Raw genomic sequence first — 25,224 nt, 5'->3', positions numbered from 1 at the left:
AATAAAAATAGCCGCCAAAATGAGGCGAAAAAAATTTTTCGATCGTAAAGCACTCTCTGATGCTTCGCATCATGAGTCGTGCAAAAATTGAAATACACAATGACGCGCACCAAGTACGTTCTAAAACTTTTTTTTTTAATTTTTAAATTTACAATAAGATTTTTTTTAATTTCCGAAAATCATAAACAATCATATCGGTTACTTGGATTTTTTAATTTTTTTATTTTGTATCTTTTTGAAAAGAAAAAAAATTTTTTTTTTCCTAATAGTCTTATGAACGTGGACTTGGCGTGATTTTTTTACAGTGAAACTGTTTTTGTTCGGATTTTAGTATTTTTTGTAATTATAATGAAAATTTACAATTGGTACTAACTTAAATCTCGCGTTGGCAGCATTTTTTACTACAAACTATCCCCTTGAAGCTACAGTTTATGCAGATATAATTCCAGTGCACCCTGGCGGCCGTAAATGTAAGCTGTGAATTACTTTTTTTAACTGTAGTTGCGTATCTATAGGAGGATTACTACACATTTTTATTTTATCTAGTCTGTGGCGCTGACCTTTCTCCATAAAAAAAAAGTCAGGATCGAAATTTGTGAGCGAGCTATAGTATGTGCTGATAAAATTTAATAATTTCAAGTAAATAAATTGTTATAAGTGAATATAATTAATTAATACGGTGAAATAAATTATGAATTACTGTTATGATAAACAAATTGGGTAAAAAAAGTACCGTATAATTAAATAAAATTTCGCAACCTCAAAAAACCGTCCTGCTTACAGTAAACACAGTCGGTAGTCTTGCGCTCCGTTTACAACGGATTTGAATGGAACTTGGCGCCAGATTCTACCGAATCTGTGGATTAATTTTTTCGAATCTGTGAGATGAGTTAAGACAAATTTTTATTTGAAATAAATGACAAACTTTTATTTTGAATGCATTAATTATTTATTATAGATAAAAAAATTAGGAGTACATTTCAAACAGTAGCCATCAATTGAATTAATTACGTTTAGGCTCATTGATTTCTTCTACAAAATTGTTGATACGCTCAAAGACTTCAGAGGGATTGGGGATCTCTTTTGCATACTTTTGAGCAACAGAAGATATATCGGCACCGGCTGCAGCTATTAGTTCTTTGAAATCAGAGCTAACACCCGATAAGCTAGCCTGTGCTCTAGCGGTTTCAATGTCACTGACTACTTTATTAAACTTGTTTTTTGTTTGATCACTAAATATGTGATTGTACTCATTAAAAAAAATTTCGAATTGTCGCGGATTAAATGTGGATTGTACTTGTTCTCCAAAATCAGTAAAAAGTTTTGTCAAGTCATCGATGGCTGTCTTGACTAGTTCGCCAGAATTCGCGTTTGCATTTCCCTGACCTGTCGGAGCCGGATGGGCCTGATGGTTTCGCTGATTTGAAGCCCCAGTTACTGCCTATAATAAGAAAAAAAAAATTAAATGTACATTTTGCAAAATACTTTATGAATATTTCAATGGATAACTTTGATCGGAAATGTGATAAAAAAGTTTTAGAAATCTAAAAGTACATGACTCATATCAATTATTTAATTTTTAAGAAAAAAATAAGCCGTACTACTGACTTATTCGTATTAAATGGATATTTCGAAAATTTTATTTCAATAATTTTCTAGTTTCTATTACGATAAATAAATTTAAAAAAAAGTTTGGAAAATCCAAAAATGCACGCCTCATAACACTCATTCATTCTTTAAGAAAAAAGTAAATTGTGTAATTGATAAAAAAAAAAAAAATAATAATAATAATTGAATAATTTCTTACAGAGTATTTTTTATTTATTGTTTTAAATATCGGCGCCCGTTTTTCTTGTCATTTGCGCACGCAGTCTAAAAAAAATCTAGTTTGAACAAGTGGCGCCATAGTTTTGTCGTGAGAGATAAGAAAAATTGGTTTGTTTTTGTACGTGTGTATCGTAGTGAATTTTAATAAAAAGTCAATTAAAAAAAAAAATACGTAAACTAAGCTACTGATTTGAAATACGGTACCAATTCATCGAATTCTTAAACTAATAAACCTGACAAATTATCTTCAGAATTTCTGGACTTGAACATCTTCACCGTTTTCAGATCAGATAGAATTTCCAGTACAAAGAAAAAAGGTGGTGGCGTCCTATTTGCTATCAAACAGCATCTTTCAGTAATGCAAATTCCTCTAAACCATCTCACAAACAAATATAAAGATGTGGATGCATTATGTACAAGAATCACAGTACCTGGTAAACCGTCGCTTATACTGGTTATTGTGTATATTGCCCCAGACATCAACCGACAACGTTTTTTTTTTTGAAAATTTATGTACTGATTATGACTTATTTCTGAATCTCGATAAATGTAAAATTATGTCTTTCTGTAGAAATAAGTGTCCGATACTATTTGATTATGAGATTGATGGTGTTTCTAATAATTTGGATGTCTGGCTAATTCATAATATAAGCACACTATGTTCTACTTTATCTGCGACTAATATGTAATACTGTTGAAGTTATGATTATCGATGTATTCTTGATTCTTTGTATTTGTATTGAACTCTACTATGTCAATAATTTACATTTGAAATTTAAGGAATCCTGTTAATGACTCTGCTGTTGGGTTCAGTGTATGTTATAAATAAATAAATAAATAAAAAAAGCCCGGTTTCGAAATATCAATTTGTTCGGGAGTAATCGTTGGTACATTCAAAATGGTGTGACATCAGGACGCCCACGTAAAATTTTCTTCAAAACATTTTTTTTTTTCCAGATTAGCAACATGAAATGATTTTAGAAAGTAAAAAATGGTTTAATTTAAGTGTTTTCTCGGTTTACATCTACTTATATTATTGTATAAGTGCAATATGGTTGTGATAGAGGCATTTAAAGATCACAAAATTGCTTGACCTTGACGAATGGGGTATAAAGCACAACCTCACGCGCTTTGTGCTATGAGACGTGCAAAATGAAGAATTATTCATCATCGAATTGTCTGTACATTATACAAGTATTTTCGGTTCGTAAACTAATGAGACTATTACAATGAAACTAGACAAAGACAAGAGGCGGAAAAAATTTTTTAACCCCAGAGCTCTCTTTTATGCTTTGCATTATAAGTCGTACAAAATCATTTTAGTCAAATAAAATTCTTTTTGATACTTCTAGTAATTTTTCAAGATTTGTAAAAAAGTTTTGATCCGCTAAGCCAACAGCGAGAACGAAGCAAAACAAGAAAGAATTCATTGTTATGACTTATGATGTCTTCAGATACTTGTTTCGAAGAAAGTGAATTGTTTACTGAACGACGGTCTTTTTATATGCAGCCGAAAGATTTTGCAGTTATAAATTTTTAGTGATACGTCGACGTTCACGTTTTTTATTAATTTTTATTTTTTGACTCTGCAAAACAACTTCTACGTGGCAAGTAGTATTGCATACAGGTAATTTATCGTTCGCCTTCAACAACCAATAGAAAATCGAAGTAATACAGTTATAGAAATAAACTATACAATTATGATTATTCTATGTTCAATTAACAGTAATCTTGCATCATGAAATAATAACAATAGGTTTCATGTATATTTTTCTGACGGCTTAATTGGTCAATTTGCTGGCATTAATTGTTATTTTTTGTCAAGAATGTGTGTGACTGTGAATAATTTTGTTATTTTTATCGTTTAATATGTGATAATTACAACATTGCAATAATTTTTTTTTTTTTTTTTTTTTTTATCGTAAAGAATGTTAAAATAAAAATACATCAATTAAAGACAAAACCAAAATTTCGATTTCATTGATTTTATTTATCTCTAGACGGTTGCTTTTAAATCGTAAAACTATTTTTGTCTACTATATTAAGAAATATTGTTAAAAATTTTTTCTGAAGTGAATATAATTTTTAAAAAATAATATTATGCCAATAATAAACTTTTATAAAGGGGAGCCTGGGGCACGACAGCCCTCTCAAGGCAGTTTTTCCTTTTTGTGACTGTTAACCATCAAATTCGTTTATTTTCTGTCTATTCCGTACAAATCAGTCGAAGCTTTTTAGAAAATCAAAACAAAAATTTTTAATTTCCCGCTGAGAAAATTGAAAATTTTCAAAAATTGGAAAGTTATTGGTTTTACCCCGTTTTTCGAAAATCGAAGAGCTCAAAAGCATAGAACAGTTATTTCTTTGAGCTCGGAGAGCTCAAAACCGTTATAAATGTAATTTTGAACGCTTAAGTATGGAATTAGCGGGAAGTTGCAGGGATAGCCTTTAGAGTCAACCGTTTTCCTATTTTTTTGTCTTGAATTAAGCAAAAAATTTTGGAGCCAATTAAAGATTACTTAAAACCAAGAAAAATCTTTTAGTTCAAAAATTGAAAATTAAATTCTTCACTGATAGAAGGATTTATTAACTAATTAATAATTTAATTTACTTGAAGACAGTTGTTGAATTTATTAAATTTTAATAAATATTTTTTAACATTCAATAAATATTTATTTGGAAAGAAACACGTATTAATAGTTAAATAGTTTGTTGAGTGAATTTGTTTCGCTTGCAATGTCATATGATACAAAGATTGCTTATAAACAAAAATCATTTTTATAAATTATTTGCATTAATTATATTAGGTACATTATAATAACGTTTATTGTAAAATATCAAATTCTATTACAGCTCATAATTATCTTTTATATTTTTAAATATTAAAAAAGTCAATTCATTTAGTGAATCTAATTATTATCATGTATTCGAGCTATAGAGTTATAAAAAGTGTCAAAAGAAAATTGCTATTCTTGCTTTTTATTTTAAATAAATATTTGTTCCCAGCTAACAAATATTCATTAACCATTAATAAATATTAATTAAATTTTATGATGTTAAAAAATAATTAATAAAGCTTATTAAAAATAAACAAATCCTTCTATCAGTATTCAAAATTAATTTCTTAATTAATTTAAATTAATTTTTTTTTAATTATCTAAATTAATTTTTTATCTATTATTCATTTTTTATATTTTAAAATATACTTTTGATATACATATGTTCAAGATATCGACAAACTCTTCAGCCCTTTTAAATCTAATACTTTCAAACGCACGTGGTAAATCCCAATCCTTTATACTTTTGCATAATAAAACCCTCGAACCTTGGGTCCGATTCCACAAAGAGTTGGCATACCCCAAAGCTTCTAACCTCTAGCCTAGTGTCATCAACTTGATTATACATTGAACATTTTTTCTATATTTCCATCTGGGCACGCGTCTCTCAGCAAGAATTCCCGCCGGACCTTGTCTAAGAATTTGGCCACCTTGTTCCAAAATAAAAGAATCTTTGAACTCAAAGCAGATCCTGGTTCAGTCATACATACATAACATACTTCGTTCCTCATATAATCCTTATAATAAGCAACCGATCCCAGATGACAGATTTTGAACCGAGCACCGCAAATAATCTGTATCTCTGGTCATCCTTTTCACGGGTAGAATATCCAGTGATTTAATACTCTTTCTATCACTATTACTATTCAGGTTGGTATTATTCCCAATTAGGAATATCAATGCCGTGACTTAATAGTCCAAGTCCGAGTTTGGATTTTATTTCCATCGGCGTTTTCTCGGATGATTCGTTACAATTTTCCGTGACAATTCACAATGGAATATTTATCCACCCAAGAAAAATAAATAATATTCCTTGAGCTTCGGGATTGGTGTGGCTGGTGCTAAATATTAAATACTAAACGGAGAAGGAGGACGGGGATCCTCCTACGTTGATGTTGAGGAAAGCAAAGGTGATGCCGGAAACATATTTTATTTAGGATGTTTTTTTTTCCTTTCTGTTCCATTCCATTGCCGAAGAATGACAAGATCCCGGGTGTATCCAGCTTGACCATTGTCCACCTCGGTTACAATGCCGTGGCTGCTCTTTTTCGCACGTGGTAAAACTATTTCAATCGGCCTTTTATGTTTATTATTTATTTTAGTAATTCATCTTTTTCATTCGACACTTTCCGAAAATCCTCGTCACTCCTCGTCTAAATTTTGGATTACCCAACTGCAGTTAGACGTTATGGTTAAGTGTTTTTTTTTTTTTTAATTTTTATTGTAGTAGCTGTTGTCTATTTATTATTTTTTGTACTGGGTTGCAATCTTTGGAAAAATTGGGTGAGTTAAAAAAAATATTGTTGATTGAAGAATAAAATTATTTTGTAGAGAATTCGGTGGCTTGGTTAAAAAATTTATCGTTTTTTGGTAAAATTTGAAGATTAACAATTTTTTCGTTTTATTTTAAGGAGTTTTTTCACTCAAAGTAACAAAAAAAGCGACAAAATTTTTCAATTAAAGCAATTTTGAATGCGAATCGCAAAATAGTTAATTTAAGAATTTTTTAATTGCAAATAAAATAAATAATAATAATTTATTAAATTATCAATTTTTTTTTATTCCTAGGTTAATTTATTATAATTATTAAGTTTTTGAAAAAAACCAATTAAATTTTTTTAATTTTTTTGAAAAATGTATTAATAAAATTTTTTAAATTATTAATTATTTAAAAAATTTAATTAAAGCATTTTTTGAGAGTTTAAAATTTCAATAAATTAATTCTTATATTTTTTTAAAAAAATTAAATTTTTGATGGAGACTGTAAAATTTTGAGTTTATATTAAATTTATAAGGAAAAAATATCCAAAGTTAAAGTTTTAGGTTAATTAAAAAATTTTTGTTTATTTTTGTTGTAAAAAAAACAGAAAAATTTTTAAATTAAAAATTAACATATCAATTCAGAAATACCGAAAAATTATAAATCACACAATGATTTCTTATCGATTCGATAAAAAATTAGAATTATTCAATAATTTTTTTATGTGCTCGATGCAAAAAGCAAAAGATGTTGTGATATGATGAATTTTAATAGGACTAAGAATTCAGAATTGGATATTTATTTGTAAACGGTAGTCGGGAACGAATTGTCTGGCGTCTTTCCCTCTACCACGTGGGGAGCTGCCCAGTCATTGTTTATATGAGCCTTTGTATGTATTGTTATTATATTCCAGAGAAAGTAACATACCATATATCTTATATATACATATAAACTCAAATAAAATATAAATAAGACTATTATGTTGATCGATTTTGGTTTAGCTGTGGTCCAAATTTGCCCACCCACCAACCGAAAAATTAATCTAATGGAGCCGATTAGTTCGACTTCTCAATGTTTTTTCTTCTTTTATTTTCAATTGGGCTGGTTGATCATTGGCCGTCTTTTATTCCTGTGGCGCCTAGGAAAATTTTAGTTTATTTAATGAAACGGGGGGCGTAAACTAATGACTCACGAGCCACGAGATTACATCATAGTTTTCACGGGGGTAATTATTTTTTTTTCTATTCTCTTAAAATCAATTTATTTTATCGGTAGGCTCGAAATCTAACACCAAATCAGGTTTTTAATTTAAAGAGTCATTTTTCATTTTTAGCGAATAGAAGTCGGTTCCTTTTTCTTTTTTATTTTTATATCAGCGATAAAATAATTTTTAGAATACAAAACTTATTTTCTTTGATAATTATAATTGGTTTGCATAAAAATATTTAGTTCTCAGACAATTAATGTACTATGAATATTCTAATGATATAACATGCCATTCATCCGTCACAATAAATTTTTTCCGTATTCATAATATGTAAGCCAAGATTGAAGGGGGGTCAGATAGGTCATATTGTACTTTTCTGTCAATAATACATTTTCTAATCTGCTTGTTAAAGAAACAAGTTCCTTATTATTATAACCACATATGCACAAGTAATGAGTTATAAGTAATCTACTATTTTATCATAACAATCAAATTACCTTATTGCGTCCACCGTTTCTTATTATTCATTACTCATTCTCATTACTTGAATGACATATTTGTTCGTAAATGTCAGATAGTATCTCTCATCGCTCCCATCCACTCTGAATTAAGCATAAAGACGATTAAAATTTTTACTGGTACACATTTTTTAAATTTTTAACAGTCTGTGGCTCATAACCTGTTGAATAAATTTTAATACAATCAATTTTTTAAAATAAATTTTACTATTATTTATAAAGATTAGGGTGGCGCAAAAAAACCGACTATTTTTTTTTTTTTAGTCTCGAGTGAAAAAATGTTAGTTTTTGATGTTTTAAGAGCCCTCACCAAAGGACAGCTTAAAAAAGAATTTTTAAGAGGTCACTCGAAATTTTTTAAAATTTCAAAAATCGTCAAAAATTGAATTTTTTTTTTTTAATTTTTTTTCTCGTTACGGTATAATTTTATAGACCAAAAAAAAATAAGTTTCTGAAAGTTTCAGTTCAAAATTTAAATTTTGAAAGGTCGCTCATAATTTTTTTTTTTTTTCTTTAATTAGTCATATTGCCGACTTTAAGTGTTGGGAGTGGTACGTTAGGGTTTTTTTGGTTTGAAAAAATCTTAACCTACGCGGCAAGGTCAAATCTCAACCAAGCTGGTTTCTAAGACCAGCTTGGGATTCGAACCCACGCCTGGCAGTTGATTAAATCAAATTATTAAATTAAAAAAAAATTATATTTTCTATGTTGTGCTTGATTTTTAGTTCATCTCGTGATGTATTTTTATCGATTCTTGTACTAAATAAAAAAAAAAAAAATGCATGGAATTTTAATTTGAATAGTAAAAGGTCGCTCGAAAAAGTCTAAACTAATGCACTAATAAATTGAAATAAATTATGAGCGACCTTTCAAAATTCAAATTTTTAACTGAAATTTTCAGAAACTTATTTTTTTTTAGTCTATAAAATTATCTTTATTAAAGATATAAATAAAAATTTATTATGTTTTATAGCAAATTTTGAAAGTAGCCAAGTATTTAATAAAAATTTATTCAATCAAAATTTTAGTCTTATCATAGCATTTTGGGATTTTTAAAAAGTTTTTTATATTGATTAAAAATTTATGAAAAATTTTGCAATATAGTATATTATTAACTGAAAATTTTAATCGAATCATATAATTTGTTAAAATTGAGATAATTTCTATAAAAATTACCAGGAATTTTATGGAAATTTTGATATCAATAAAAAAGTTGTACTAAAATATTTTATTTACAGAAAATTTTATCCTGAGCCCATAATTTGTTGAAATTAAAGTAAATTAAAAAAAAAAAACGGGATTAATTTTTTATAAAATTTTGATACTAACCAGAAATTTAATAAAAATTTATCTAAAAAAAATTGAAATTTTATTCTAGGCCTATAATCTGTTGAAACTCAACATTTTGCCGAATATTTTGGGGGATCTTTCAAAAATATTCTTATATTAAGTTCTTAGATGCTTACATTCATTTTAAAATTGATAGTCTACTCTGTCGGCGTCAAGTCGCTGATATAACATTCTTTTATGAAGTAATTAACGGCCTAATACTCTCACCAGAAATTTATGAACAATTTGTTCACCAAACCTAGAGCAGGAGTAAGAAAAACCAGGCTTTTAACCCGTTGAGGACACATGGGGTCCAGTGGACCCCAGGCGAACTTTGAGGCAATTTTAAATTTAGAAGGAAATTTATAAATGAGTCTTAGTGTGCAATCTGTTATCGGCTGAAATCTACGCAATAAGTTGTGATACGTCACAAACGTCTCCATGCTGTTAGCCTCATTTTAAGCGACTGACCGAAATTCGTAACTTCAAACTTCAGAATAAATATATTTCTTTCAAACTTCATTAAATATTGATTTTTTTCTTTAAAATATATTGTTTTCCGAATAAACGATTTTTTAGTATTTTTAAATTATTAGAAATTAAAAATAGCTAGTAAGGTAAAAGCCCCAATTATTGACGGGGGTCTAAATATTGACACCTTAAGTTATTTTTAAATATATTAAATTATCTGTAATAAGAATAACGATCAAATAAATTTTTATTAAATTCTAGTTAATTAAAAAATTGAAAAAAATCACATTCAGTTCAAAATATTAAATATTAATTATTAAAAAAAAAATAAAGTTAGCACCAGTTCATCAAATCAGCTTACGAGCGTCTATTTTCTTAACAACTTTGGTTAGAAAAGCATTTTTTTTAACTGCCGAGTTTAAATTAATTTTTTCATGTAATTATATGATCTATTTTTTTTTTAATTAACAATATATGAAATATTTATAAAATTAAATAATCGAAATTAATTGTATGCTTTACGATATTTAAATAATGGGAGTCAATAACTAGTTCATAATTTTTATGGTGAATCCCATATTGACAGCCAGTCGACAGCGCTATAACGCCTTTTTTTTTTAAGTATAAAATACGTTATATACGCGATTATATTCAAGGCTTTTAACTGTCAAATAACTCGGCGTGTTTTAGTGTTAAATAAGTTTTTAAATAAATTGTTATATTTTTCATAATAATTATTCATTCATAGAAATTATTATTAATTAACTTTAATAATATTGATTACTTTATATCAAGTTTTTGATAAATAACAATATAACCAAATGATTCGACGCATGTGCAGTAGGGGCGTCAATAATTGGGGTTACGGTACGTCAATAATTAGATCAATCAGTTTTTTAACCCGTCAATAATTGGTGTATCCAGATCATATATTTAATGATTTAAAATTAATTAGTAAATATCACTGATTATCATTTTAAAAAAAGAAATTGATTAGTTAAAACATAACTGAAGACATTACCACAAACAAAATTCATCGATATTTATATTTGATTGCTTAAAAAAAATGAAATCATAACTTTGTCTCTTATAGCGTCAATAATTGGGGCTTTTACCTTAGATATTTAGAGGGAATGTTATATTAAAGTTTGGTGCCAATTATAAGTCAATACATCACATAGGAAATGAATTAGAACTGATTTGCTGAGTGGGGTCTACTGGACCCCGTGTGTCCTCAACGTAATTTTTTCGGTGTGTGTCCTCAACGGGTTAATTACAACGAAGACTTCTAAGAGCTACGTCTTCCATGGGCCTAGAAGTAGAAACTTCAACCTAGTCAACAAACATTGCTCTGTTATCAACTTCTTAGAGGATTATCTGCAACCTCTCAATTAAAAAATATAAAATATAATATTAAATAAATAATTAACACACACATAATCATCGAATAACCACTAGTATGTATCTATTGTCTATCATTCATTATTTACTGGCCTACTTATTCCTTTAATACTCTTATAATGCAATATCTATAATAATTAATGTATATTGATTTAGAGTACCTATTAGCAATATTAAATAATATTAACAATAATCATAATAATGTAAATAGCCGATTTGCCTTTATGTATTAAGTACACGGTGAGAAATTTCTGTAGAAATTTACTATGCATACATAATAAGACTGAACCTTAATGACTCAATTCAAATTATTACCATAAAAATTTAAGAATATCATATTGTACCAATCAATATTTACTAGGGACCATAGTAAATTTGACCATGCAACTGTTACATAAACATATATAAAAAATTTTCGTAAACTGACAGAACAAAAACTGTTAGTGTGCTTAAAACTTTTCATTATAGTTTCATAGTAAAATTTCTGTTGCTCAGTCGACAATAAAAATTTATAAAAAAGTTTCACATTTAGTCACGTGTACTCGGTTTAAATTTAAAATTGTGACTATGAAATTTTCAAATGTCCCATAGTAAACGTATGCGCGTCAGTCGCGACGCGCGCTCTTTCATTTTTTCGTGCTGCTTTGTTTTGTCAACATATGTGTACAGACGCTATCAGTAGTAGTTAACGGTGTTATGAAAATTGCAATAAACATTAAGTTTTAAATAAATATTAGTTTATAAATCCATCAACACATGAATAGTTGATGAAAATTTGTAAGATTCATAAATAATAAAATATTTAATAATTTACCGTGAAAAATTAAAATGAAAACAAACATTTGATGGTTAACCTGCAACCGACACTTCTAATAATAATAAAAAATAATTTAAAAGTTATATATTGTGTTTATAATTATTCATAATAAAATTAACTGCCAAAATAAATCCTACGTTCATTGTTAAAAATGAAAAAAAATAAAAAAACTATATTTTAAAAAATATTTTTAAAAGTATTGCAAACAAAAAAAATCTTGTTTGGTTTGATATTTTTTGATTGCTAAAACATTTTTACTCTAAAATTTTTTATTTTTTACAAACGTTTTCTTATTTTTTTTGCTATAGTACATTCGGAAATTTAAATTATTGCATATTTCATTTTACTATGGTACATTTCAATTTCTACCATTTACTATGTCTGATTTCATTTGTTTCGGAAATTACTATGGGCCATTGTAAAATTTTATTCTGAGTCAATAAGGTTCACTAGTAATTCGCACCATTGTAATATCTAAAATCCATGCAGAATAAAAAATAATTGAAATTTCTCACCATGTAAAAAAATAAATACATAAGGTAAAAGACCTCATTAGTGGCACCTTTAACCCCTATTAGTGGCACTTTTTCTGTCAATAAAAAAATTTTCTACTTGGAATAAAAATTAAAAATTTTTTTGATCTAAAGGTCTTAAAGATTAGAAATAATATATTCATTATTGAAATTAATGATTTAATTAATTGAATAAGTACAAAAATCAAAGAAAGTGTCAGTAATGAGGTCCCCGCCACTAAAACAGTCAATTTAATTAAAAAACTCAGCCGGAGCCCATAACCTGCTAAAATCTTGATTATCTTGAGAAAAATTAGTCTTTTTTTTAAGTGTCTACTTAAAAAATAATTTTCATCACCCAAAAAAAAAAAAAATACTGATCGCCTGCAATCAAAATTTATTATATCCCCATAAATGAATACTATTATTCCTCTGGTAATAACCGGGGGCTGAAATATTAAATCGCGTATTTCCTTCCGTATGATTACCAGCTATCCCGACGAGCAATTACTGAATTTTCCACGGGTCATACCGATCAGCCTAACGAGGTAAGCGATAAAGATAATTTTCCACTGGATTTTCATGTCTTAGTTTGCGTGGCAGTATTATCCTGCGAACCCTATCGAAAATTAAAAAAGAAGCAATCTATTGGGCCCGTAGGCGCTCCTGCCCTCACAAATACTAAGCAAAAGTTGCCTTCATACGTCACATATACATATATCGTCAGATCGCGTAGTATAGCACATTGTCGAACATCCCAGCACACACTCACACGAGAAAACAAGTGCGAGTGCGAGTATGTGAGCCTGGAAGTTCTTGGAGCATGTAAACCTGAGCCTCGTTGATCATATCGCGACGAGAACGCGGCTATCAAAGAACCGTAAGCCAGTATCCTCGGATTATATACAGCAATTTTTATCCGTGTTGGTACAATCCACACACGCAAACATACACACTTATGTATTTACGTTCACTTGCATAAATTGTATAGGTATATTAGTCTCCTTTCATCTTGCATTAGGAGTGGGAGCCTACGAACGAGAGAGGGCGGCACTGACCATTTATCAACGGTGGCGAGTCCCTTTAGGCGTGTGTATAAAGTCTGCTGAATATCAAGAACTTGTAGCATATGAGAAAAGAAACCTTCCCTCCTTCCGGCACCTCTGTTGTTGTTGTTATTATTATTAATATTGGTGTATCTTTTTCAATGCCCTTTCGGTTTCTTTTCCACCCCAACGCTAACAAATTTGCCACACCCGGACCCAAAAGTAATAGTTTTCTAACCGAAATCCACATTTTTAGACTCTAATCCTGATAATATAATATGTAAACTTTATTTCGGGCCATTAAAATTTATTCATGCCCGATGAAAATTTTACGGTTTAAATGCTCTCACCCTGTAATTAAGTTTTGGAATTTATTTTAGAAATATTTTTTCGGTTTCTTTGTTTTCAAATTGAGGTATTGGTAGAATTAGTTTTAGAGAAAAATAGTGGATACTATTTTTTTTATAATTAAGATTTTGGGAAGAATAATTTTAAGTTACATTGGACTGGAATTTTTTTTTGATCACTTGCAGAATATTTTATTGATAATTAAAAACTCGGATTTTTATTCGAACATTAGTGGTATAACTATAAAATTTTTAAACATTAATTTTTTTAGTCAGGCAAAAAAAATGCAGACGATTAATTGTTTAGATTAATTATAAAAATAAATAATCTAAGCTAATAAATGGAGAGCCGGGTTTTTGTTCGGTTATACTGCGAAAACTACTGAACCGATCGGAATAATACTTAGACCATAAGATCCAGCGTGTTTCGGAGAAAGTTTTAGTATATAATATGTTGGTGATTACTTATCCGGAACCTATATTTTTGTGATTTAAAAATAATGATTTTTTACTGTAACTAAATTTATTCTATTCGATTGTCATTTGTTTAAAATAAATTTTTTAATTTTATTGGTTATGTTTATACATTAGGCAGATTTTTTTTACTTATGAGATCTGGAATTTCTTCAACTAAAACTTTCAATACTCATTACGAATTTTTTTTTTTTCATATCAATTATTATTCATTTTTGTAAGAAAGACACGGGAATGTTATAATGATTGTTTATTGAAAGTTACAATGAATATTAGCTAGAATAATTTCGTGGATGAAAGGTACGTGCCAATTAAATAGAATTTGAAATCTGTGCAAGTCAAAACAATACTCTAATTAAATTTCAAGTTTAGATCTAAAAATGCAATTCTATTAAGCGCCTAGCAGAGCGGGCGAGTAACAGCTAAGGTAAAAGCCCCAATTATTGACGCTATAAGAGACAAAGTTATGATTTCATTTTTTTTAAGCAATCAAATATAATTATCGATGAATTTCGTTTGTGGTAATGTCTTCAGTTATGTTTTAACTAATCAATTTCTATTTTTAAAATGATAATCAGTGATATTTACTAATTAATTTTAAATAATTAAATATATGATCTGGATACACCAATTATTGACGGGTTAAAAAACTGATTGATCTAATTATTGACGTACCGTAACCCCAATTATTGACGCCCCTACTGCACATGCGTCGAATCATTTGGTTATATTGTTATTTATCAAAAACTTGATATAAAGTAATCAATATTATTAAAGTTAATTAATAATAATTTCTATGAATGAATAATTATTATGAAAAATATAACAATTTATTTAAAAACTTATTTAACACTAAAACACGCCGAGTTATTTGACAGTTAAAAGCCTTGAATATAATCGCGTATATAACGTATTTTATACTTAAAAAAAAAAGGCGTCATAGCGCTGTCGACTGGCTGTCAATATGGGATTCACCATGAAAATTATGAACTAGTTATTGACTCCCATTATTTAAATATCATAAAGCATACAATTAATTTCGATTATTTAATTTTATAAATATTTCATATATTGTTAATTAAAAAAAAAATAGATCATATAATTACATGAAAAAATTAATTTAAACTCGGCAGTTAAAAAAAATTCTTTTCTAACCAAAGTTGTTAAGAAAATAGATGCTCGTAAGCTGATTTGATGAGCTGGTGCTAACTTTATTTTTTTTTAATAATTAATATTTAATATTTTGAACTGAATGTGATTTTTTTTCAATTTTTTAATTAATTAGAATTTAATAAAAATTTATTTGATCGTTATTCTTATTACAGATAATTTAATATATTTAAAAATAATTTAGGGTGTCAATATTTAGACCCCCGTCAATAATTGGGGCTTTTACCTTACACTGATAAAAAAATCAACTTGACTCGAGCCAAAATCTTGAACTAAGAATATCATTTTGAAGAAAATGGTTTTCTTGAGTCAAGAGAATAAATTCTTGAGTCAAGAAATTATTCTTGATTTGAGTAAATTTTTCTTGTCTCAAGAATTTATTCCCTTGACTTAAGAAAATCATTTTCTTCAAAATGGTATTCTTGGTTCAAGATTTTAGCTCTTGAGTCAAGTTAATTTTTTTATCAGTGTAGTTATTGATAAACCGTTATTAAATTTTTCCAATTCTAAATCTTGAATCCAGTCAATTCTTCCTCAGATTTTTATCATCTGTCCCATATCCTAGATTATTTTTTCCACACAAAAAAACAATTTTATTTATTCACTCGAATTGTTCTTAATGTAAAATTTTTCAAATTCTTATCTTTGAAATGATCAATCAAAAAGCTAAACCTTGAAAAGTATCACCAATTCAGTGTTCCCCAAGCATTGCTGGCAGATCGTCAGCTGTGAGAATCAATCAACCTAGAAAATAAATCTCGAGGATCAGCCAGTGGCATAAATCTCTTCAGCACCGTTTCTTAATTCCTGGTAAATCGTTGAGGGTTCCCCTAAAAGCGTCTGGACTTGTTTTCAACAATTGGCAAATGTTAAGTCGGAGTCATTAAATGGTAGCCGAAACCAATACCTCAAGGAAAGAAGTGCAGCAATTGCTTCTCTCTAAGTCAGGAGATGAATTTTCCCACGAGATCTTTCACCCGGTCTGGTTCGCGATTGGCCGTTTTCTCTGAATGGACCTTTAGCACACACACCGTATTATAGCTTAATACAAGTGAAGTCGGTTCATGAATCGGTGAATCAGTGAATTGGTGTAAGTACTCATTCTCTCCTCGAAAGGGAAGATAAAAGAGGAAAGAGAGAGGAGAGGTTGATCTCGAAGAGACGATCCAGCATCAAGCAGATATTCAGATACTCAGATACTAATACATCGAGCAGGGCTTCCTCTTTCATTGGAGGGCGTTCTTGGCGCTATCTCTGGTAGCTCTCTCGGACGATATTTATCAACGTCCGGGATACGAATCAGCGAGGCTTCATTTACAAGACAAAGCTGATGCCGTGGTGGCCAGCGAATGTCTCTCAGACCTCACAGTTGAGTTTAATCCAACAACAGTTGTTGTGTTTAGCCGTTCCAATTCTTCTGCCGTTTCTTGAGTTGAGCTACCAACCAACGAACCAACCAACCGACCAGTTACACACACACACACACACACACACTTACCCATAAACATTTGCCTTGGGTTGCTAAATTTCATCCTCCCTGGCTGCTGAATCCTCGAGCTGGACACATAAACTCCACCCACGCAGGGCACAGTTCTTACCGAGGAAGAAGGACTTAATTCGCCTGATCGGTAGATCCAATCGCTTAAAACACTCCAAGAGATATTCGGTTTCGAAGACAATCGCCCGTCCGACGGCGTCTTAATTAGTAACTCGAAACTCGATCCGTGAGTAAACGGACGAGCTAGAGAACAAAACCACCGGGTAAGCCATCTCTTTTGCAATTCTTCAGCGTCTGTCTCTTTTATATGCCCAGAGATGTATATATTTTTACCATTTGGGTTTATTTAGCTCCAGCTACGGGATTGCAGTCCGATTCTTCGTTCCAATGAGTTACAAGTCCGGCTTCAGTTTATCCAGTATATTCAGTTGTTTTTTATTGAGGATCTATACAAAACACTCCTTTTGAATATTTATATTTGCTGTTAGTCAAGATTTAACGTCAATTAATTCCCGTGACAATTAGATCCAACGATTGATGCCGGTTTCTGCTGAATTTGTAATTCTTAAGGAGAAATTTCTGGATTTTGTTCATTTTTAGTGTCTTTAATGAAACACTTTTGTTGATCAGGTACATTGATAAAAATTTGTAAATAATAATAATAAAATTTAATGTACATGTATGAATTGAAATGAAAATTGGCCATATCAAGCCGTAGATGCTCTCTTAAAATAAATCAGTGAAATTTCACTGATTTAACCAGCAAAACCAGCAATGACGATAAGTCACTGATTCAACCAGTGATTTCCACTGGTTAAACCAGTACAATTGAAAAACATCCACAATCACTGTTAAAACTGGTGTTTCACTGGTGAATCAGTGAAATTTTACTGTTTCACCAGTGAAATACTCTGGGTTAGTTGAGAGGTTGAAATTACAAACTATAGATTACTAGTACACTGAGAAAAAAAAAAAATACTTTTATAAAGAAAATTTTCTTGATACAAGAATTTATGTTCTTGAAAATTTTCTTTGGAAATTAATAGATTCTTAGCTCAAGAAATTGTTAAATTGATTGAAATTAATAATTAATAATTAATAATAATAGAATATTTGATCGTCAGCGAGTTTCTTGAACCAAGAAATTGTTAATTGAGTAAAAGTATTTTTTTTTTCAGTGTAGTCAGTCCCAGTTTCGCACGGGTATTTAACATAAATTTAAAAATTAATTATAATATGATATAGCCTATGTCACCCGGGGATAGTGTAGCTTCACTACAGTGAAAGCATTTTTCAAATCGGTTCAGTAGTTTCGAAGCTTATTCAATGCAAACAATTAAATCTTTCTTCTTTATAATATTAGTATAGATAAATAAGTTTTATTTTATCAACTATGAAAATATGCAAAAATTATTGCAGCTTTTTAATTTTTAATTTGAACTATTGTTATACAAAATAACAATAATCCGAGCATTTAATACCTTTGTTATTTGATATATGTCCTCACAACAATTACCATTTATTTAGCAGAACATTAACACTATAACTATACCTAGGCGCATGCGCCAAAGCTGATCGAGATCCACTGGTTGAATCAGTGAAGAACAATTTGGAATTCACTGGTTGAACCAGTGAAGAACTTGAAAGTTCACTGATTTAATAGTAAACTTTCTACTCACTGGTTGAATCAGTGAAATTTCACTGATTTATTTTAAGAGAGTGGATATATTTGGCTTGATATGTCTTGGTAAGCTTATATTAGACCTGACATGATTATATATAATTTTTCAACCGATGATAGTATTAAAAACTTCCGATAGAGGGCAGATGGTCGCTAAATCGTCTTCTTACAAGAGAGTTAAGTTTAAGATTGAAAGCTTTAAAATAATAATTTGTTTACTCTTCTAAGAAGCTTATTTGATATTGTTGTTTAGTTTAATTAACTTTTAAAATAATTTTTGTTCAATATGACACTAATTGAAGTCTACATTTCTAAAAAAAAAAATTGTATATTGTTTTTGTATTTTAGTTTATTATTTACAGAAAAATTTTTGATTTTAATAAAAAAAATTTAATAACACTATTTGTTAAAATTGAAACTTTTAAAAAATTCTAATGATAATTAATATTATTATTATTATTTAAAAAAATTTTATAGTTACCTTTTATTCGGATAATTTTATTTAGTGCGTTCACACTTTAGTGGGTCTGGTCGTTAACAAGCAGATACGTTGAACGATAATCCTCGGGCTACACTAGAGTGCTAACCTGCTAACGGTTAATGAGAATTCTCTTATGCGATCGCCAAGAAGACCGAGCCAATAACACTGACAAGTGTGAGCAGAGGTGTAAGGTGTAAAATGTAAGGTGTTTTCTGTTATGCCCATCGGGCGATATCAACGTCACCATCGACGACTAACGATTTTCTCCAGGCCTTTGCTCACCTCTTATTTAAACTAACTTAAATTTTTTACAAACTGAGTACCGTGACTTTGTGATTTTACTTTTCCGTTTCGGCATTTGAATTTTTTTCAACTTCTAAATCTCTAGTTTCCTGTTTTTTTCTCCAAGTTCTGTCGGCTATTAACATAACTGATAACTTTACGAATTAATTAATGACTCTTATTCCTGAGAAATCGTTATTTAAGATCGGCAGTTGCTTCCGTTAAATTTATACGACTCTTAGCTCTTATTTATACCGATTCAATCGCTCAAGTAAATTGTCATCATTATTGTGCTTGTTTATACTCACAACTTCTCATAAAATTTATAATTGATTACCGACCCATCAGAGAAAACAATTTTCGATCACCCTTTTTAGAAAAAAAACTACCGTCCAAATATTTTTTTTCTATTTTTTTTTTAACTGTAAATGTTAAACCAAAAATAAAAAAAAATTATCTCAAAAAGTCAAATTTTGAAAAAGTTACAGTTAAAATAAAAAATTTAAAAATTTAAGTTTGAATTTTTTTGCTAGGCAAGAAATTAAAATTTTTGAAAATTTTTCTTGGTACCAAAAAAGCAAAAAAAAATGTAAACAAACAAGATTTCAAATTATTTAATTTTCAAAATATTTCACAAAATTCTAAACTAAAAAATTAATACGTCACATAAAAGATACAATAGTCAATTTTTACTTCAAAATTCATTCAAAGAAATTTATTTTAAAAAGTAAATGTTTAATTAAGAATTTTCAATAAAAAAAGCTTTTTAAAGTCAAATTTTAAAAAATTTACGGACAAAAAAAAATTTCTTTTAAGCTCGCATTTTTTTTGTTGGGAAAAAAATTTTTAAAATTCTTACAAATTTTTTTTAGTATCAAAATGTAAAATAAAAATTTAAACAAAGATTTCAAATTATTTAATTTTCAAAATATTCCATAAAACTCTAAACTAAAAAATTAATGCATTACATAAAAGATTCAATAGTCAATTTTTATATCAAAATTCATTCAAAGAATTTTTTATAAAAAGTAAATTTTTAATTAAGAATTTTCAAAAAAAAAGCTTTTTAAAAAGTCAAATTTTAAAAAATTTACGGACAAAAACAATTTTTTTAAAGTTCGTATTTTTTTTGCTAGGCAAAAATTAAAAAAATTCTTAGAAAATTTTATTAGTGTGATAAAAAAAAATATTCAACCAAATCAGGTTAAAAACTTTTCAATTTTCCAAATACTCTATAAAATTCCGAACTAAAAAATAAATACATCAACTAAAAGACGCAATAGTAGTCTTCTAAACAAATTTACCCAATCAAGAAAAAAATTCCAAACTATTTAAAACCCAAATATTTGAACCCTAAATTTCTTTACACACAATTGTAACCATCAAACAAAGAAATGCATAAGAAAAACTTCCAGGAAGGATTTATTTTGACGCTTCAATTTCCACTTGAAATCCTTCTGCTCACACATCTCTAAAAAAATTTTCCTATTGAATTACAACGAAAACAAACCTATCAATAGTAAATGAAATAAAAAGTGTCTGGTGTTGTGGTGTTAGATCTCACTTTTTCTTTTTTTTCATCTCGAAGGCATCCGTAACCCATCTAATTACTTTGAAAAGCCATATATTTAGTTATTAACAAGCAAAAGCGTCACGTGTCGGGTTTCCGACTTGGGAATAAATTTTTTTTTGTCGAAATAAAGTCTAGCCCGGATTAGTATTAGATTTTGGGCTACATAAATAATGGGTTTAAAGAAACTACCGATACCGTCCGGGGCTGGATGAAATTGTCGGCGTTAAAGTATTTAAATGTTTCCACGTATTGAGCTATGAATCATGACTCTTTAGTCCACTAACTACAAACTATAAACTATAAAGATAGTGATAGTAATCCTCACACTTAATTTTATACTAATATACAAGTTTTATATGTTAAAAGTACATAATAAGGCTATACCTGATGGCTTGACGGTTTGATGGTCAGAAGGTATATAATATAATACACACATAGAGGTTGTACCACACCTTTTTCCTAGGTCCTGTAATTACCTGCAATATTGAGAGTCTTTTTCTTGCCGAAAACCATTTAAGGGGTTATAGTTTTAAGCGCAGCGAGCGGGCTCTGGCTATTTGTTGGCACAGAGTGGCTCCTCCTATCAGAATCTGCTGATGCATTTATTAACTATCGAGTAGTCATCTTCCATCCGATCCACTAAATATCCTTTTATTATTATACAGTGTTATGTACTTTACGAGTTTAAGAGTTTATTTAACACCAAACTCCAGAGTCCGTTGAAATTCATAAATCAAATCGATTGTCAGACGTGTGTGGATATAATACCGTAGTAAAACCCTCGATGATTAGCGTCTGACGCGCTAAAAGGCGCCAGATGTTTCCTATATATATTATATTTTATTTTATTTTATTTCATCTGTGTATAGAGTGTATACACACATTTATATTGTCTATGTCTAAGTTTCAGTCGGTCTATCCTCTATTGAAGATGTTTCCAATAATTTATCGGGAGGCGCGTGCAGGCCCGCTTACTGTTTCATTGTTCATGAAAATTCTCTTTAACCCTTACTCACTTTTTCAGCCATAGGCTTTTATTACGAGGCGTTTTTTTAATTGGGAGTTTGATTTATAAAAACTTCTGATTGATTTATGGCTAACTGGTATTTAGTGGTTCATTATACATTTTTTTTGTAAGTATAAGTACTTCAGTATTTATGGATTTAGTAATCGGAAGTCTTTCAGGGTCTAATTTTGTTGGTTTTTATTAAAAAGTGTCGAAATCACGGAGCTTGAAAATTTTATTGGCTATTGATGCACCTGGAAGAGGTTATTTGAATAATTGATTAGGTTAGAAAACTATTGGAGGTATGACAGTCATACTGCGGAATTTTTGAGCTCTTTATATAAAATTTGAAATCTATCGGAAGGCTAGTTTAGGAAATACAACTAAAAGTTATAGAGGAAAATTTCAATGTCTTTTTTTGAGCTAGTAGATTTTCTATAGGTTTTAGTCATCGAAAGTAATTTTTACTGAAGGGGGCGTTAATTTGCTATAAATTGGGAGTGTAAGATGAGTTTTAGATTAATTGAAACAATAGTTTTGAAAAAAACAACAAAAAATGAAAAATCATTTTCGGTGAATTTGAACATATCTTTTTACCATAATGGATTTTTAATAGGTTTTAATTATCAGAAACAGTTTATACTGAAGGATTCTTTAGTTTTCTATTGCTTGAGTTTACTAAAGAAGTTTCAAACCAATTTAATCAATATTTTTGAAAAAAAAGGCCAAAACTGAAAGACAATTTTAATCAAATTCGAACATCTTTTTTGCGCTAGTGGATTTTTGATAGGTTACCATAATCGGAAAAATTTTTTACTGAAGAGTATTTTAATTCGCCATAATTTGAACGTGTAAGATGAGTTTTAGATCAATCGGAATGATAATTTGAAAAAAAAACAATAACTTCCCGATTTTTGAAAATTTTCAATTTTCTTAGCGGGAAGTTAAAAAATACCAAAACATGAAAAATCATTTTAGATGAATTCGAACATCTTTTTTGTGCAAGTGGACTTTTTGTAGTTTTCAATTATCAAAAGCAGTTTATACTGAAAGATTCTTTAGTAAAAAGTAGAATATTTGTTTTTGAGTCTAGAAAATTTTCTTAACAGAAGTATTTTTTCTTCTCAGTACTCTCTAAACATGAATTAGTGAAAATTCACTTGAATAAGTGAATTTTCACTAATTCATGTTTAGAGAGTAGACCAGTATAGTTCCAGATCAGTCTCATATTTTCAAACGAACCACGAGTTAAAAAATCAGTTTCGTTAAATTTGCATTCTATTTACCTAACCCATTACTTGGGTACAAATTTACCATAAAAACTCTAAAAAGAGATCCTTCTAAATCCGAGTAAAATCTCTAAGTCAATATCGAAAAATTCGAGTAAAACCTTTCATGTTTATGAACCCGATCACTTTTAAGAATCTGCCGAAAAGATGACTGGAAACTTTTTCCTCAAAACTCGCGTGGGAAATAATCTTGAATCTGGGACTTTGAAAGAATCTTAAAAGCAAACCCAAAGATGAATAACTTGAAACAAAAGAGCAACCCTTTGGTATAAACAATAACATAAACAATAAAATGGCAAACTTTCTCTCTTTACAAAATATCCGAGATTAATATATTTAAATGTATATGAAAAAAATAAAGGGAATAAGGAACCGTGTACAGCTGTCCGCTCGCGGGGGCGCATCTGCCCAACACTCCTCGTAAGTGGAAATACGCCGTAGATTTATTCTTCCTTCTCTCTCTATCGCCCAAATACTAAGTTATACACCTTTCTCCAGTTTAAATCTCACTGTCAGTCTTCTCTTGTTTTCGAGTAAATGTTTTACTCCGATATCGACAACGATCTCCCCCATCGGACGATACCGTCAACAACGCCCCAAGTACGATAGATATAGATACCCCGTCCACGTTTAGGCCCGGTTTATTAACGATCTTCTCTCTAAAAATATTTTTTACTCGATCCACTATAAATTTATATCTTTTCCGTTCAATGAATTTCGTAATATAAATATATATTATATTGTATGGTATTTAGTAACATTACAGATCTTCCGATGTTTGTTGTCTCGTAATCTCCGATCTACATGTCAAAATTTCCCTAATTGACACCAATAATTTACATTTTTGTTTTCTAATTCGAAATCTGTAGTAGTTTTGGGAAAAATAATTTTTTTTTCGATTTAATTTTTTCACAAATAACAATAAAAAATTCTTAACAGTTTTTTTTTGAAAAATTAGTAATTAAAAAAATAATTGTGACCCTATTTTTTTTTTCACGGAGAAAAAATTTCTCTGACGAATTGATAATTTTTGTGTGAAATCAATTTTGAGAAAATTAATATAATAATAATTTTTTCTAAAAATGTAATAATTAGAGAATAAAGCAGCAGCAAATTTATTTGAAAATTTGCTAATTAGAAAGAAAATTTTTACTAAAATTAACTATCAAAAAAACTAATATTTGCATTTTTGTAAAAAATGTTTATTTTTTTATTTTTTATCTTAATGATTTTAAATTCTTAAAAATTTATGTTATAATTTTAAAAATTCGAAAAAAAACAAGATTTTATAAAATATGAAAAATTATAGAACTAATTACTTAAATTGTTTTAAAATTAATAATAAGATAAAAATATTTATTTTTTAGAAAAATTTAGAAAAAAAATTTTCTAGAAAAATTAGTAAAAAAAATATTAACCAGCAGATGTTAAATAACTTCCATTCTCAATTTTTTGATAATTTTTCAACCAAATCTAAAAATTTTGCCGATGCATTTACAATTATTATTGGACATCTCCACCATAGATCATGCATCACCTTATCTAAAATCTCCCATAGCGGACGGTAAACCTCAATTGAAGATCCACGAGCCACTAGATGATTATCAAAAAAAAAAAAATCATATATATGCCGCGAATGGCTCGTGTGGGTGCAGCTGCGGTTTTTTCGACACTAAAGTATACTTTTGTTAAATTTCGTACCCCACAACTTACAATTTACAATTCCGTATCCTTGATCTTAATAATAATCTTCACTTTTCACTTTTTACTAAAAAATTTCAACAAAATCGAAATCAGATCTTTCTGGTCATGTGTGGCCAGTTCCACAGAATCCTCATACAAATGAATCTCCAAAGTATTTTTTTGAAAAATAGCACTTGAGATATAGATCCGATTGACCGTAATCGATTTCACGGTCCTATAAATTTTTTTGACGTCTTTTACGGGCGAGCGCTTCTAAATGACGCAACGGAGGACA

General features: G+C 29.1%; 1 protein-coding gene across 1 annotated transcript; it reads right to left on the bottom strand.

Annotated features, from left to right (window-relative positions):
• Nucleotides 1–957: 957 nt before the first annotated feature.
• Nucleotides 958–3,385, bottom strand: LOC123272003. Its single transcript, XM_044738574.1, has 2 exons — nucleotides 3,209–3,385; nucleotides 958–1,443 (listed from the first exon to the last, which is right to left on the bottom strand). The coding sequence occupies exons 1-2, from the start codon at nucleotides 3,255–3,257 to the stop codon at nucleotides 1,004–1,006; spliced, it is 489 nt and encodes a 162-aa protein (XP_044594509.1). The 5' UTR covers nucleotides 3,258–3,385; the 3' UTR covers nucleotides 958–1,003.
• Between the last annotated feature and the right edge of the window lie 21,839 nt (nucleotides 3,386–25,224).

This window comes from Cotesia glomerata, linkage group LG9 (assembly GCF_020080835.1).
Source record: "Cotesia glomerata isolate CgM1 linkage group LG9, MPM_Cglom_v2.3, whole genome shotgun sequence".
Taxonomy (NCBI): domain Eukaryota; kingdom Metazoa; phylum Arthropoda; class Insecta; order Hymenoptera; family Braconidae; genus Cotesia; species Cotesia glomerata.
This window is presented reverse-complemented; position numbering and strand designations above follow the sequence as displayed.